At 36.7% G+C, this 15550-nt stretch overlaps 1 protein-coding gene and 1 long non-coding RNA gene across 2 annotated transcripts in view; both read right to left on the bottom strand.

Moving 5' to 3' along the window:
- ssh2a (slingshot protein phosphatase 2a) overlaps nucleotides 1–1808 on the bottom strand; it is a 30819-nt gene extending 29011 nt beyond the window's left edge. The window contains exon 1 of the mRNA XM_007236816.4: nucleotides 1629–1808. Within this exon, the coding sequence (XP_007236878.3) occupies nucleotides 1629–1691 (63 nt within the window). The 5' untranslated portion in view covers nucleotides 1692–1808. The remainder of the gene's footprint in view (nucleotides 1–1628) is intronic.
- Nucleotides 1809–6676: 4868 nt separating this feature from the next.
- Nucleotides 6677–8622, bottom strand: LOC107197060 (uncharacterized). The gene is made up of 2 exons (XR_001518350.3): nucleotides 8400–8622; nucleotides 6677–7297 (listed from the first exon to the last, which is right to left on the bottom strand). It is a non-coding gene; the product is annotated as an uncharacterized LOC107197060 (long non-coding RNA).
- Between the last annotated feature and the right edge of the window lie 6928 nt (nucleotides 8623–15550).

Here is a 15550-nt window from a genome sequence, read left to right as displayed (position 1 = left end):
CAGTAGACAAAAGGCAGGATGTACAATGTCTTGTGCAATAATGTGTTTATTTTTATTATTTTGTTTTTTATTATTTTGTTATTTGGAAACTAATATTATATTTGCCAAATTAAATTATTTTTCTATTTTAGTATTCGACACACTGAGGGCATTATTAATATCATGACATGCCGGATGACTGACATCTAGGGAATCTGTCAAAAATTCCTGCATTTTTTTTATTGCAATATATAAATCACCACTTTTTTTCAAGATCATTCAGCCCTAACAATAAATCTACTTGAACAAGGTCCAACATAAAACACCTACAAAAATAAACCAACAATAACAAGAGAGCTTCTATTCCTTCACACAAAAAAGTTTGGTCTACACTAATGGTCAGTCCATATTACCAGTATAAACATCTGATTCCGTTCACCACACATTTATGAAGACCATCATCAGCTTAATGTGGAGTTTCATAGCAGAATCACTATCCTGTGCTGTGCAGGGGTAATCCAGCACTGAGATTAGGGCATGCTTCTCTAGCTAGCTAGGTGGGTTACTTAACAATAAGGCTAAAATCACACCACAGATGTTCAGGTCAGGATCAAAACAGATGAAATATTAGCCAGCTATTTTTGGGCATTTGGAAACCCATTCAGTTCTGTGTTGGGTTACAACCTCTAGGTTAAATCGACATTAAGTAAATAGAAAAAAGTGTCAAAGACCCTATTAAATAGCAGGATACATTATGGATTATTACAGATAGTTTACTTTAAAACTGCAATGGATAAAAATAAATCATGTGTAGAAAAAAATGATGCATTTAGATGCATCTATAATCGTTTTATAATCACATCGCAGACCTCTGAATCGTAATCCAATCGAATCATAAGGTGCCTAGAGATTCCCACTCCCAAGATTTCTGAAGAGTGAAATTACAGTTAGAAACAAATGAGCGTTGCTGTACATTTTCTTAAGAAGTAAAACCAAATTTTAAAGAAACTAGATACAGATATATAAGTTACAGAGTCCGATAGCAGAACAAGGAACAAGGCTGTAGACTAGCTGATTTTGTTGCTAACTGAGACTGCTGTCTGAGAACAGGGCAAGTCGGGTGTTCTGTCAACTTGTGGGACCTTGTCAAAACGTGCTACCCTAGTATATTTAAAGGTTTAAAAAAAAGGTTGTAAAAACATTCACTTAAACTAAAAAACACAGTCAGCGCAGAATGTATAATGCATCAAAGAGAGAGAATTAACGCATGCGCAGAGCCTCTAAGTAGCAGGTATCGACGGGTAGCGCAACTCGACAGAACACCACAGAAGCTAAAGGATGGGTGGGTAGCTTCAACAGACTTTCAGCTGGTATTGTTTTGGATATGACATAGTTAACTATATTACATATTACTGCTCCTGACAGGTGACTCTAAACAACAGCTGTGTTAGCTAGTTAACCTAAAGCTAGATAACTAGCTAAGTTTTATCTAATGCAGAACACTGGAACCGGAGTGCTACCTTTAGCTATAGCTCAGCTAGGTTAACGCATGCGCACACCGTCACCCGGGGAACGGTGTCGCTAGTACAATCCTCCCATAAATTGAACCGCTACCGCCGCTACCAGCAGCGATATAACAGCGCACTCACCGACACACACGGGCTGGAGGAGGTGCTGGGAGTCGGCGAACGCTGCACGGTCACCAGCGCCATTCAGGGAGCAGGGCGTGGAGCTGCTGTAACTGACAGCGGCGGAAAAACGGACATTATTTGTTTGAGGAGCGGGAGACTCTCCTCTCCACCGACTCTCAGCAGAGGATCTGCTGCTGCTACTACTACTGCGCATGCGCCCTGCGCTCATCCAGCCACAGACATCCAGCAATGTTGCTAGTACAGCTATAGCAGTGTGTTTCTGTACTCAGTTTCCCTATTGAATATTCTTATTTCATACATCAATCACATAAATATAAAAGGTTTACCTGTAATAATATTAAACTACAGATTTATAAACATTTATACTAGTCATACATGCATGGGCAAGTCTTAACTGTCCACACTATGTGTAACCACTGATTGATTCACATTAATAATCATTCTCTCTCATCTGCAATGTAATTGTTGACTAATACAAACATTATTTAAAGATATCTACTCTTATTAAAATATATACACTGCAGTTCTAGTTATTATACACTGCCTGGCCAAAAAAGTCTCCACCTGGATTTAACTAAGCAAATTATCTGGGGTTGATGCTGCAGTTGGTCAGGTCTAGGTTCAGCAACAGTATGTGCTGAAAGAATAAGGTTAGGTGACGATTTGTAATGATCAATTTATATATATATATATATATATATATATATATATATATATATATATATATATATATATATATATATATTAATACATTTTGGGGCAGTGCTTTGATACCCAAGTTTGTCAGGTCACCAGTGTTGGGTTCCTAAGCAAGGCCCTTAACGCTCACCACCCTGCTCACCGCTCCAGGCAAGTGTTTTCACAAAATCACTGTCTTCTGAGTGTATTTACTGCATGGATAAAGGTTAAAGGGGAAGGCCAAATTCCATCTGTGCCCAGCACAAGTATGGTGTATATGTTTGTCTTGTTGTCTTGTCTTGTAAGGATTAGAGTTTCATTTTGTGCTTAATTCCTCACAATTCCTTACAGTTTGTTTTTCTAAAATTTGATTTAAACAGATAAAATATATCTAATTACTTACAGTATTGCAATAGAATTGAATTGTAACCCCTGTATAGTGATGCATATTGTATCGCCACGTTCTTGCCCATATACAGCACTAGTCCAAACCCAATTTTACATATCAATGCATATTTTTGCATATTTAAAGTAGTCAAAACTAATTTAGAGATGTACTGAATTACAGTTGCAGTAGACAAATAGCTTTTATATATGTCAACCTGTCCTTTTTAATAATAAGAATTATAAGTAAAAATTATAACAGTTTCTGCTGGTACAAAAATGAGGTTACAAGTAAATATCTGGTGAAGTACTCAAAATATCAACACCAGCATGCCACACTCAAGCACAATGTAATTAATATATACAGCCTGACAGTAAAACATTACATAACTGTAAAAGTAATTAACTTCAAACAAGGCACTCAAAGAATAATGCCAAATGTTCTGTTTTTAGTACTGTATTGAAATTGTTATACATTACCAGTTCTTATTAATATTTTGCAAAAAGTTACTTATTTTTATTTTTTTGTCGCACACTGCTGGTGGCATTTATATGTGCATAGCTACTAAATATTGGTTTATACTTATAATTAAATATTTTTAAACATGTATTTGTAAAATGAAATGCATGACAAAACTTACAGTGCCAAAATATACAGCCCAGTGTGTCTAGAAACAGTTACAATATTATTCACTGTAATAATCAATAAATTAGCATGTAAGATTATATGTAGATAATACAAAAACATCAAAAGTTTAATTGTGTATGTCTACATGTATATAAGTTCACATTTAATGGAAACATCAGGTCTTCAAGGTACAGAAATGAAGAAAAACGCAAACTAGAAAATTGTCCTGTCTGTTATCTTATTTTCTTTCATACATTATGAATGTAAGTGTGTATTGTATTCTATTTTATAGTATTATAATTCAGAAGTCTCTTATGCACCTCATATATTTGGTAAATACAGATTCTGATTAGCTGGAGAGAGTAAAGTCGACAGATCGGCAGAGAATGTAGCATGGCAGAGAGGAGGGAATATTCATCAAATCCTTTGAAATATCTGGGCCACAGATTAACATCCCTCAAACTCCCTCTGTGTCCCCTCCCCCAGTTCATCCCAGCATTTCTGTACCACAATTGTAGTCCAGAGAAGACAATGAGACAATGGCCATAATTATAATACACTAAGCTCACAAACAGAAGCCCAATTCAGCCAAAATAAGTAGTTTTTTACAATGTAGACAGGCAGCATGTTTCTGGGTGGAGAAGAGGGGGGGGGGGGGGTTAATAATTTTGCATATTGTAAAAAATTATATAATCCCGTCTCCAGCTCATGCAACTCATGTATTTTGAGTCTTTCATTACTTTATCATTACACTTTAAGGCTAATTTCTAAAAAGCTGCCTCACAAAGCATTAGTATATTACCAAAATGATCATATTGAAGCAATTTCATTGCAGTTCCAGTGCTCACAAATTGCCACAGACTGTTACTCATGAATGTAAATTTCCTCTCTTACTGCTGCTCATATCTCCCAGCTCATTTATTCTGAGCTAAATCTTTATGTGCCTCCTAATAAAGCTAAAATGTGGAAATCGATCCACATAAAAAGGCGATAATGTCCTTGTACAAGTTGTTACTTGCAAATAAAGTACACATGGACTGGGAAAAGTTCATGACATTCTAAAATATTATGTATCCAGGCTGCTGTTCCTGTTTATGTCTAATTATCTCCTATAAAATGTTCTTTTTTTTGCTTTAAATTCCTAAGAAATATTGGCTAAGAGATAAAGGAGTTTCCTGTTGAATGAAAACATTAGTCACAATTCAAAATGTTTCATTCACTTTCCAGTCCAAACAGTCCACATACAATACATTTTTTTCACTTTTGCAGCCTAATGTTTAGATTCTCTGCTCGAGCACAAGCCTGACCAGATGCCCAACTCAAACTTGGTCCGGGTTAGGTCGAGATCTCCCACCACTTTCCTCAGGCCACGTCAGGTTGGGGCTCAAGAAAATGGACTGTAAGGTAGGCCTGCATTAATGCTGTTGTTTTATTTTAGATAAAGTTATGGCATGATAACCACAATATGGCAAAATAACAAATATGACTGTGATTGTAAAACGTTTGAATGTAATAAACACACAGCACAGGAGCTCCTCTACTTTACATTTTGGAGTTCCCTTCTTAATTAACAGTTTTTTAGACATGTGCTCCCCAAAACCATTTCAGTCTTTATAAATATATAACAGATTAATTCTTCCACTTTCTCATCTCCATATACTCAACTGGTTTATGTAAGTAACCTCACTGGAATCAAAGTGGAACATGGGAAATCTGATGTGGACTTCACCTTACAAGCACCTGCAAATGAGGGGTACAATAATGGAATATGGTCATACACAAGTGACTTATCACAGCACAGAGGAGGAGGTGAGAACCAGAGGCATACACATATAGTTGTGACCATGTACAGCCATACATGGTCACAATTTATTATTTTTACTATGTAGTCAACGCTCAAAACTGGGTTCATGAAGGTTTAGTATAAGTAGCCTTCGCAGTAAATAAACCACAATTCATACAACATCTTATGGTTTCCATTCCACTGAGAAATTAAGTTGTTTTGAGAGAAAAAGCAGTTCCTACCTAGTATTAAATTAGATTTCCTAATAAAACACTTTGTAAGTGAAGTACTACGTCCCTAATGAACATGTATAAACATGCATTTCTGCTTTATGTGTATTTATCCAAACAGAATAACACGTACTGGGCTGCAGTGTGTCTATTAGAGACAATATATTTGCTTCACTATGTGCAGATTAACAGCCAAGTAAAATCAGATTAGCAAGGATTATAGTGGATATGGCGACAGTCATGGTTTAATGTCAAGCCAGGCCACAAGAACAAAATAATCACGACTTTCAATTAAAACAAGCTTAAAGGGTTTGGCTCATGTGTTACTTGAAATGGAAACAAAAAATTGGAGGATCAAATTAACTGAAATGTAATTAAGATTACTCTGTGGAAAAAAACAAACACACTGACCAGTTTGAGTGCTTGTTTAAGATTGATTATGGACAAATTGAGTGGAATATGGTTGGCTCTCTTACTGTGGACAATGTGATATGGTAATAGGATTTTTCACAAATATGATATGGGTTTTGCAGGATTATGCGGTTCTCGTAAGCACTGTTCTGCCCACTGAAGCAGAATGCCATACTACAGTTTCCCTATTACAGGTCAGTGGATTGTGATATTGAATGTGTAGTTGTAATGTAATAATGTTACCTATTATTTATTTCAATTTGTGATATTTCAGAGATCTTATCACAAAGTAACTAATGCTTCTGCTGCTAAATAATATTGTTAATATTTGTGCTAGATTAAATATTTAATCTAATGCTGACAAAGTCACTGGATTTTCTCTAAAAAGCATTGGGCAAAACTGACTGCAGCACAAGACTCAAAGCTTATACCCCTCTAAATAATAGAGGGGTATACAGCACACTAGAATTGAACTGTGAAACAGTTTCACTGTGTTCTCTGGAAAGATGTTGTCTAATACATTACATTTATGTTAAATTGAGGATGAGATAAGGTGGCCATGATTCAGGCGGAGCTCACCAACACTCGTGTCTCTAAATACTATTAATTCCTTACAGCAAAGGTCAGCAGGGACAGTGACACCAATAAAAGCATAATGAACTCTTGATTTTTCAAGAAACAATGACTCAGCACATGTCCCAGTACTTATGTCCCTATAGTACACTTCCAGTGGGTGAGGTAAAATGTAATGAAGGTCTCCAGCTCCCTCTGCTGTTCACGTGAAGAACAATATATTCGCAGCAATTCATACATTTATGTCTCTAGAAAATGAAGAAAATGGATAACTGAAGATTCGATTAAACATTAAGATATCCCAATTTAATAGCTGTTTCAAACACAGCAGAAAACGTGTAGGAGTACATCCAGATGATCAGGATTTATTTGCTTTTTAATGAAAACTGACACATTAAACATCTAGATGTTCTTCGATTGAATCAATATAGTATGTTAACCGTTCAGTCATGCACAGACAGTCGTGATTACTCAATAGAATGATCTCTTAGTGTCCTTCACAGATATTTTATCATGAAAGATAATGAAGCACCATGATGAAATAAGTGTGTGTCTATTGTTATCTACTGCTTTGTCCATTTTTCCATTGACCAGTTTTCAGACTTGGAAGAAAAGGAGCTGGTGGTAATTCCCGCAGATTGTTCAGGTCCGCTTTCATCCTGTGAATTTCTCTTATTACTGCATCCCAAAAATGCTCAATTGGATGCAGAGAGGTGTCTTGGAAGGCAGTTCGACACACCTTTTACTTTGTGACATGGTGTGTCGTCATGTTGGAGGTAGACATTACAACCAGTGACAAAGGTTGATCAATGGACATTTAGACACCACAGTGATCAGGAGACTCTGTTGTCTGTGAGTGAGAGATGCTCCTCAGTCAAGTTTCTTCTTCTGCAGAATCTCATACCTGGAGGAGTGTATACTATAGCTGCCAGAACAATAATCATCAAGACAATGAGCAGACTCACTCCCACAGTCAGACCTAGTGAGAGAGAGGGAGGGAGGGAGGGAGGGAGAGAGAGAGAGAGAGATATGGTGAGTAATCAACCTGTTGATGTACGGCTGATGTAAATTTTCCACAATACAACATATTCATATTGAACTAATATTAGAAAGGTTGACTTCAAAGACAATCCGAAATTCAAAGTGAAAAAATGATTCAGTGAGTTGGACCATTCAGTCAAAATTGAAAAGCAACTAAAAAATGCAACTCCTCCACCAGTCATACACACTGATTTTGGATAACTTTATGCCACTCCTAGTGCAAACATTCAAGCAGTTCAGCTTGGTTTGATGGCTTGTGATCATTCATCTTCCTTATAATTACATTCCAGAGGTTTTCAATTTGGTAAAATTAAAAAAACGACTAATTTTTAAGTGGTCTCTTATTTTTTCCAGAGCTATATATCTTTTGATATCTTTTAATCATTAATATCAAATGTGGAATAGTCACATTGCAGGGCATGCAACATCTTGTAAAATGGTAAATTAGCTATTATTAAGCGTTTTTGCCATTTGATAGAGAGTAAAAAATGAACACTATTCTCATTTTATATCACATATCTGCTAATTATTTGTTTTTTATACTAGAATTTTAAATACACTGAGTGCATAATTTATATCATAAAAAGTCGGACACTGATTTCTGGTTACAAGAAACGGTGCAATACCACATTTCTTCACTGATACCAATAAAAAAAATCCTGATTAACAGCTAAATAACATTTTACTAGTAAAACTCAAAGTAAACACAGTTAACATTACTTAACTTTCTCTTTCAGGCTAAATCTCTTACAGGATCAAATTCAGTCCTTCTAGTAATTTATAGTTTTTACTTTACAAGACCACAGAGAGTTTGCATTTTTATGTTTAAAAGAAAAATATATAACTAGTTAGTAAATCGATAATATAAAGTAACGTTATTGTTAATCGCTGCAGTGATTGGGCGGCGCTAGCTAGCGATATATGTGGCCTGTTGTCTCCAGCAACACTGTAATTATTCGTAAAAACTGAATAAAACCTGAATTATCCAGCAAACTAAAGCACTAAACCTATATAATATAAACTCCAGGGTTCTCAGATACCTGTCTGCTGCTGTCCTATCACTCTTCCTCCAGTAAAGTTCTCCATAAGTCTGTTACTCACACAGAGAGGAAGTGAAGAATCACATGACAGCCTTTCTGAGAGGGCGGGGCTCTTCGATTCAAGAACTTGAGGAGTCGACTCCGACTTTGATTCATTAATGGAATCGAGTCAGGTCCATCCATACAGTCTATGGGTCCATCAGTGAACATGTACAGGCGCATCTAAAAAGTAGAATATAATTGAAAATGTACTTAATGTACTTACTGTAATACAGTTCAAAATGTATTACAGTGATCTTTTTAAAGCGTTTAAAACGTTTATTGTTGATGAATATGGCTTACAGCCAATAAAAAAAAAATCAGTGTCTCAGAAAATTAGAATCTTATATAAGACAAATTGGTACTTTTGGCGGTGTGAGAAGTCCTGCTGGAAAATGAAATCCGCATCTCTATAAAAGTGGTCAGCAGAGTGAAGCATGAAGTGCTGTAAGATTTTACAGGAAAACACTGCACTGACTATGCACTTGATAAAATACAGTGGACCAGCACCACCAGATTACATATAATATTCTAATTTTCTGAGACACAATTTTTTTTATATTGGCTGTAAGCCATAATCATCAACAATAAAATAAATTAACACTTAAAATATACCACTCTGTCAGTTTTACATTTTGAACTGAATTACTGAACTAAAGTAACGTTTAAATGATATTCTAAGTTTTTGAGATGCACTAGTATATAAGTATACAGTATCAGTCAACGTTTTGGACACACCTTCTCATTAAATGTGTTTTCCTTCTTTTTATGACATTAAAGCTATACAGGAACACATGCAGAATTATTGTGTGAGTTTTAAACAAACCAGAATGTTTTATACTTTTTTTATACTTTTCTGTTTTATATTTTTCTCAGTGTCTTCATGAGTTAGAGTCACCTGGAACAGATTTCGCAGTGGGAAGGAGTTCCTGAAGGCAGGGGCATAGCAGCAAATTTTGGGCCCTGTACACTCTCAGTGTCAGTGGGCCCCTATCCATGTCAGTACACAAGAAACGCGAGCAAAAAAAACAACAGGATTTTTCATGGGCCCCTCTACCTACTCGGGCCCTGGATAGTCAGGTCCACTTTTCCCACACTACCACGCCCATGTGGAGTGCTACAGACAAGCAGCTCTCCAGCCCAGAAGGTTGATGAACAAACTTGCAGAACAGTAGATCTCAGATGAGATGAAAGGAGAAAAAATAAACACACAGCCCAAGTGGGTTCGAAAACGGGTGGAAAACGGAATCAGGTGGAAAATGAAAACGGGTGGAAAAGGAAAAGGGTGGGAAATGTAAACGGGTGGAAAACGAAAACGGGTGGAAAATAAAAACGGGCGGAAGATGCAAACGGGTGGGAAACAAAAACGGGTGTAAAGCGAAAACGGGTGGGAAACGAAAACGGGTGGGAAACGAAAACGGGTGGAAAATGGAAACGGGTGGAAAACAAAAAAGGGCTGTAAAGCGAAAACGGGTGGAAACAGAGATCAGGCAAAGCATAAGAGAGGAAGACAACAGGCAGGGTAAACAAAGGCTATCCTGGGAAGCGAGACAAACACACTGGAGAGAAGCACGAGGGAGGAGGAGCCTGGGAGAGAGGAGCAGGGGCGTAGCAGCAAATTCTGGGTCCTGGACACTGTCAATGTCAGTGGGCCCCTATCCATGCCAGTACACAAGGAACATGAGAGAAAAAAAATCAGGATTTCCATGGGCCCCTCTCCTTACTCTGGCCCTGGGTAGTTAGGTTCATTTTTCCCCCACTACCGCCCCCATGCCTGGAGGTGCTGAAGAATAGTTTTTTGAGGAATGTTTTCCTTCATGCTGTGAATCTCCAGCTCATCCCAAATCACCATCTCAGTTGGGTTCAGGTCAGGATATTGTGGAAGACAAACACATTTTTTTGCTTACTACATAATTCCATATGCGTCCCTTAATTGATTGATTTGATGTCTTTAATATTAAAATAAAAGAAATAAAAAGATTTAATAAAGGTTGATTAACCAGTAGTGCAACTGAACGGCTATTTGAAGCTATACCCTGCTAAAAAAAATCCAGCTCAAGACCAGCTGGTCATTCAGAGAAATCTCATTGCTCTACTGTATGCTGGTCAAGATATATACTTAACGAGCTAGCCACCCAGCATATACTTACTGGAAGGGAAGTACCACTTCCTAAATGCCTGAACTTAAGTATATACTCGTTATTGTACCACCACCACAAATCATAAAATGATTATTGACTTCCATTAAAAAACGTATAATGTAACTATTTAAACATGAATATTTTGCCTTTTGGCCTTGTCCCAATCCAAAAAACATTTATTTTTTAGAATTCTGTTTCAATAAAGTGGTATTTTATTTTACTTTATTTAAATTGTGATTAAGTCATTTTTTATGTTATTTTAAATGTATATTTTACTTAACCTTCTGCCTGCTTTTCATGTTTTTTTCGTTATAATGTGTACATGGAGGAATAATACTTTTCTTGTGAAAATGTATTTATCACTTAAATTAAATTATATTAATAATGATACCTACTGAGACTAGCATCCATCAAAACAATAATAAATCATACTATTGTATTTAGTTTTGCACAGATTTTTTTTTCTATTATTAAAACGTTTTGACTTCTTTAAATGTAATAGATTGTGATAGAGGAACTGATATGAGTTTACTATTATGAAGTAACAAGAACATAATATCAACAAATAAAAAAAAATCGTCATGTATTTCCATTGTATCCAATAGGGGTCACCACTGGACACAATAAAAGAACCATGTAAAAAAATGAAAAAAACTATCATCATCCTTCTATTTATTTACCAATAATATAAAAAATAAGAGTTTATGAAGGTAAATAAAATAGAGTCACACCTGTGGGGTTTTCAGGAGTGTAGTTTAGCTTCTGTGTTCTTTAAAAGATTACTTTAAGTTTTTTTTTATGATACTGTAGCCTAATGCTGTCAGGCCTTTAGCTCCATCAGAGCATCTGACTCTTCAGAGAAAGTAGGTCAGACAAGTGAAGTCCTGGCTACTCTAGAATTAACAATATTAAGATTAGACTGAGGGCTGCTGAAGAAGGAGGGGTATGGTTTGTGTGTGTGTGTGTGTGTGTGTGTGTGTGTGTGTGTGTGTGTGTGTGTATGTGTGTGTAGAGATAAGCAGGTATTCTCAGGGTGCAAAATGAGTTTATTAAGCAGCAGGCTGGCATGGAGAAGCCTAGTTTGCTCTGATAAAGGCCTTGGAGGAGAGAGGAATGAAAGGTTTCATTTCCTGCTTCCACAGGTTGACGTATCTCTGCGATCAGAGGCAAGCAGGGCTCTACTAGGCAGTGTGAGTGACAGAGGAGGAAAGAGGAGAGTGAGGAAAAGAAGAAGGAGGAGGAGGATGAAAATGCCAGAATCAAGCACAGGTAAAAAAAAAAAAAACAAGTGAAATGGAAATGTAACTTTTATATACAACATTAGAAGCTAAATACATTTCAGTACTCCATCACGTTAGTACACAAAACCTTTAGCATCCAGAAAACAGATATGAAGAAACATGTCTAACTTACAATTGCATATGGGTTTAAACATCAGTGCATGACAAGCTTGGCCTTATTTCCTAAACTACCAGACTTATACAGCTCTGGTAAAACATAAAAGAGCACTTAAAATGATGAGTTTTTTTTATTTTACCAAATTGAAAACCTCTAGAATATAATCAAGAGGAAGATGGATGACCACAAACCATCAAACCAAACTGAACTGCCTAATTTTTTGCACGAGGAGTGCCATAAAGTTATCCAAAAGCAGTGTGTAAGACTGGTGGAGGAGAACTTGCCAAGATGCATGAAAACTGTAATTAAAACCAGGGTTATTTCACCAAATATTGATTTCTGAACTCTTAAAACTTTATGAATATGAACTTGTTTTCCTTAAATTGTTTGAGGTCTTAAATCTTAACATCTTTTTTGTTGTTTCAGCCATTTCTGATTTTCTGCAAATAAATGCTCTAAATGACAATATTTTTATTTGTATTTTGGGAGAAATGTTGTCTGTAGTTTATAGAATAAAATAACAATGTTCACTTTACTTAAACATATACCTATAAATCGCAAAATCAGAGATACTGATTCAGAAACTAAATTGGTCTCTTAATTTTTATTTTAGTATTATTATTTTAAGTCATCATGATAAAAAGAACCCTTGGTTGAAGGATCATCCATGTTTACAAAAGTTTACAAATAGGAGATTTACTTAGTTGTCAGAGCTTAGAATGAGTAACAGCAATGGGTGTATTTACCACTACTATTACTAAGCTAAAACTAGAGCAAAACAGTGTAACCTTTCATACAACTTGACAGGGATTAAGGCATGTCTCATCACAGACTTTAAGACTGTGTTTTGTTCTCCTTTTACTCCTTTTTTTTACGTTCCACCGTGCTGAGTAAACAACACGATGGAAAATAAAGAAAAAGAGAAAAATAATTTGCAGCGGTGCCTCCAGATGGGGACAGATAGGCAGAGATAGGGCCTGGGAGATGGGTGCAGGGGGAGCTGTGCCGAGGTGTTTAATATAGATCCTCTGGCCAGATAAGTCAGCAAGAAAAACAGGAGGCTTCCCATCAGCAGGAGAGCAGGGCTCATAGGAAATTGCCTGAATGGAAGACGCAGAGAGAGGCTGAAGGCTGTGTTACTGACACCCTGATTTTAATCCCATTATCGCGTTACATGCATCTATTGCTGTGTCCTTACTCAAACACAGCCGAGTGCTCGGTGTCCTGGGAGGCTATGGTATGATTCTGGTTGCAAAAGCATCAAAGGGGTTAAGAAACAAAGTTACTGTACCTAATTAGAAATGTAAAGTCACATTATACATTTTACTACTTTAACAGAAAAAAATCTGTTAATTTTACTCACAACATTTTTAACTGTAAGTTTGCCACCAGTTTTCTTTCTTTTTTTCAATTTTTTTTTTTCCATTTTCTCCCCAATGACCCAATTACCCAACCCACTCATTTAGGACTCCCCCTATCACTAGTGATGCTCTACACCAGGAGGGTGTAGACTAGCACATGCCTCCTCCAATACATGTGAAGTCAGCCACCTCCTCTTGTCAATAGCCACCAGGTTTCTAAGCCTAGTAAATAACTGGAAACCCACCCAGTTAAACAGGAGGGGAGAGCGTTGATTTCAGATGGGTATGGTCAGTTTTTATTTTGTGAGTTTAAAATAATAAAGGCAGTATTTTATTATACCAGTTTTTAGTTTTTGTTATGCAAAAAAAAAAAAGATCGATTTTGCAGGTGATCTGTACTAAAAAAAAAAACTTTAATGAATATTCAAAACAAGGAATTAGAAGCCCATTTAAAAGAAATACACATTTAGGAGAATATATTTAAAACACATCAACTTTTATTTGTTTTCTAAACAGAGTATTGATTTTTTTTACTTAATTATGTTATAATTTGAGTATTTGTATTTTTGCTTTACATGCATAATTTTTCTTTTTTCTTGTTACTGTAACTGAACACTGTATGTATCTGTGTGCAGAGTGTTACAGTGTGTGTGTGTGTGTGCGTAATGAACAGTGAGGCCTGTTTGCTCTTGTTCTGTGTGTAGATTAGTGAGATGGATTAAGCCTTGATGACAGAACACCAGTTGAAGAGTTTGTGTCACCACTGTTGCCACCTCAGTAGGATCAAATGCTCAACACACACACACACACACACACACACACCAGTTTATGGTCCGTTCAGCTGGGCTATATCCACACACAAAGTTTTGACAGTTTGGAAGAGCAAAAGGTGAATTCTGCATAAAACAAAGCCTGTAATCTCACCAGGGATTGAACCTGTGGTTTTCGTATGATTGGCTCAGTGCCTAGACAGGTTTGACACATTTGACAGATTTTCTCTTTTATTGGGGGTTGATTTTATTCCCATTCAGAACGACCATGTATGTGTTTTTCTCAGATGTCCTCTGAGCAAATTACAGGCAGAATTACCTGCTGTTTTTCGCTGAAATCCGTGGTCGTAAGGTAATTTTGGTCACCTCCGGATCCTGTCTCTGAGTGTTGTCTCCTTGCCTTAAAAAAATAGCATTTGTCCACTGCCACACACCATAATTTAGTTTCCACGGAGAACCACGTAAACACTACAGCAAGCAGAAATCGAGGGGCTACTGAACGCGATGTCATGTGACCAAGAAAGCCTAAAAACTCACTAGTCCTCCTGTTTTTTCAATTGCAGCCTGGATGCAAGAGTTTTATCACTGAGTAGAAGTGTGAAATACTTTTCACAGACATCCCCCTGAGAAACTAATCCTGTCCAGATCGGGCTTTATACGCTGTAATTTGTGAATAGCAGTTGTATTAAATGTTGATTTTACTATAAATTATTTATCTTGTTTAATTATTACTCTGTGCATGAAATCCAATTGCTGAATTTACATGAGGATATTTGGACATCATTTTTGCATTTTGAGATTTAGATGTTACACAGTGTTAAACTAACCTCGCTGTGTGCAGGCGGCACTCTAGCCTGATGCTATATTGCAGCTATCAAATGTGAGATTAAAATAGTATATTTACATTTAGAAAAGTGCAGGGTTAATTACCCTATACCGTTATAGTTAATGAATGTCCAACTTGAAATTGAACATGTCTCTAACTTTATTTTTTTATAACTACATAAGTCTGCTGTACTGTCAGTAAGTCTGTTGTACTGCTCAAAGCTTCTCCTTCACTTGCTGTCACTTATACAGAGATTATTTCTGTAAAAGTTCTTGTGAAAGTCTCCTAAAGCTAGAGTGCATTTATCTAACTAACTGACTAACTGCAAGTCAGTCTGGATCAGAACGTCTGCCAGACCATTACAACAGTACATGGTGCTTCACCGCCCTGCTAATTCTGCTGTCTCCATTCTTGACCATCCATTGTTCACTGGGCAGTGTTCACAGCTCATGCACAGTTTTTAAAAGGGGATAAGGAGCATGAGACAGACAGGCAGTGCATGTTGAGAGAATGGGGGAGTAGCTGTGAGTACAATGCTCTGAGGGGAACTGGGAGTAGATGATGGCTGTAGGGTGTGTAATCTATTTCATGCTAAGAGACCAGAATTCCCTTGTCT

The sequence above is a fragment of the Astyanax mexicanus genome, chromosome 18, assembly GCF_023375975.1.
Source record: "Astyanax mexicanus isolate ESR-SI-001 chromosome 18, AstMex3_surface, whole genome shotgun sequence".
Classification (NCBI taxonomy): Eukaryota; Metazoa; Chordata; class Actinopteri; order Characiformes; family Acestrorhamphidae; genus Astyanax; species Astyanax mexicanus.
Note: the sequence above shows the minus strand (reverse complement) of the source record. Positions and strands in the feature narration are given on the sequence as shown.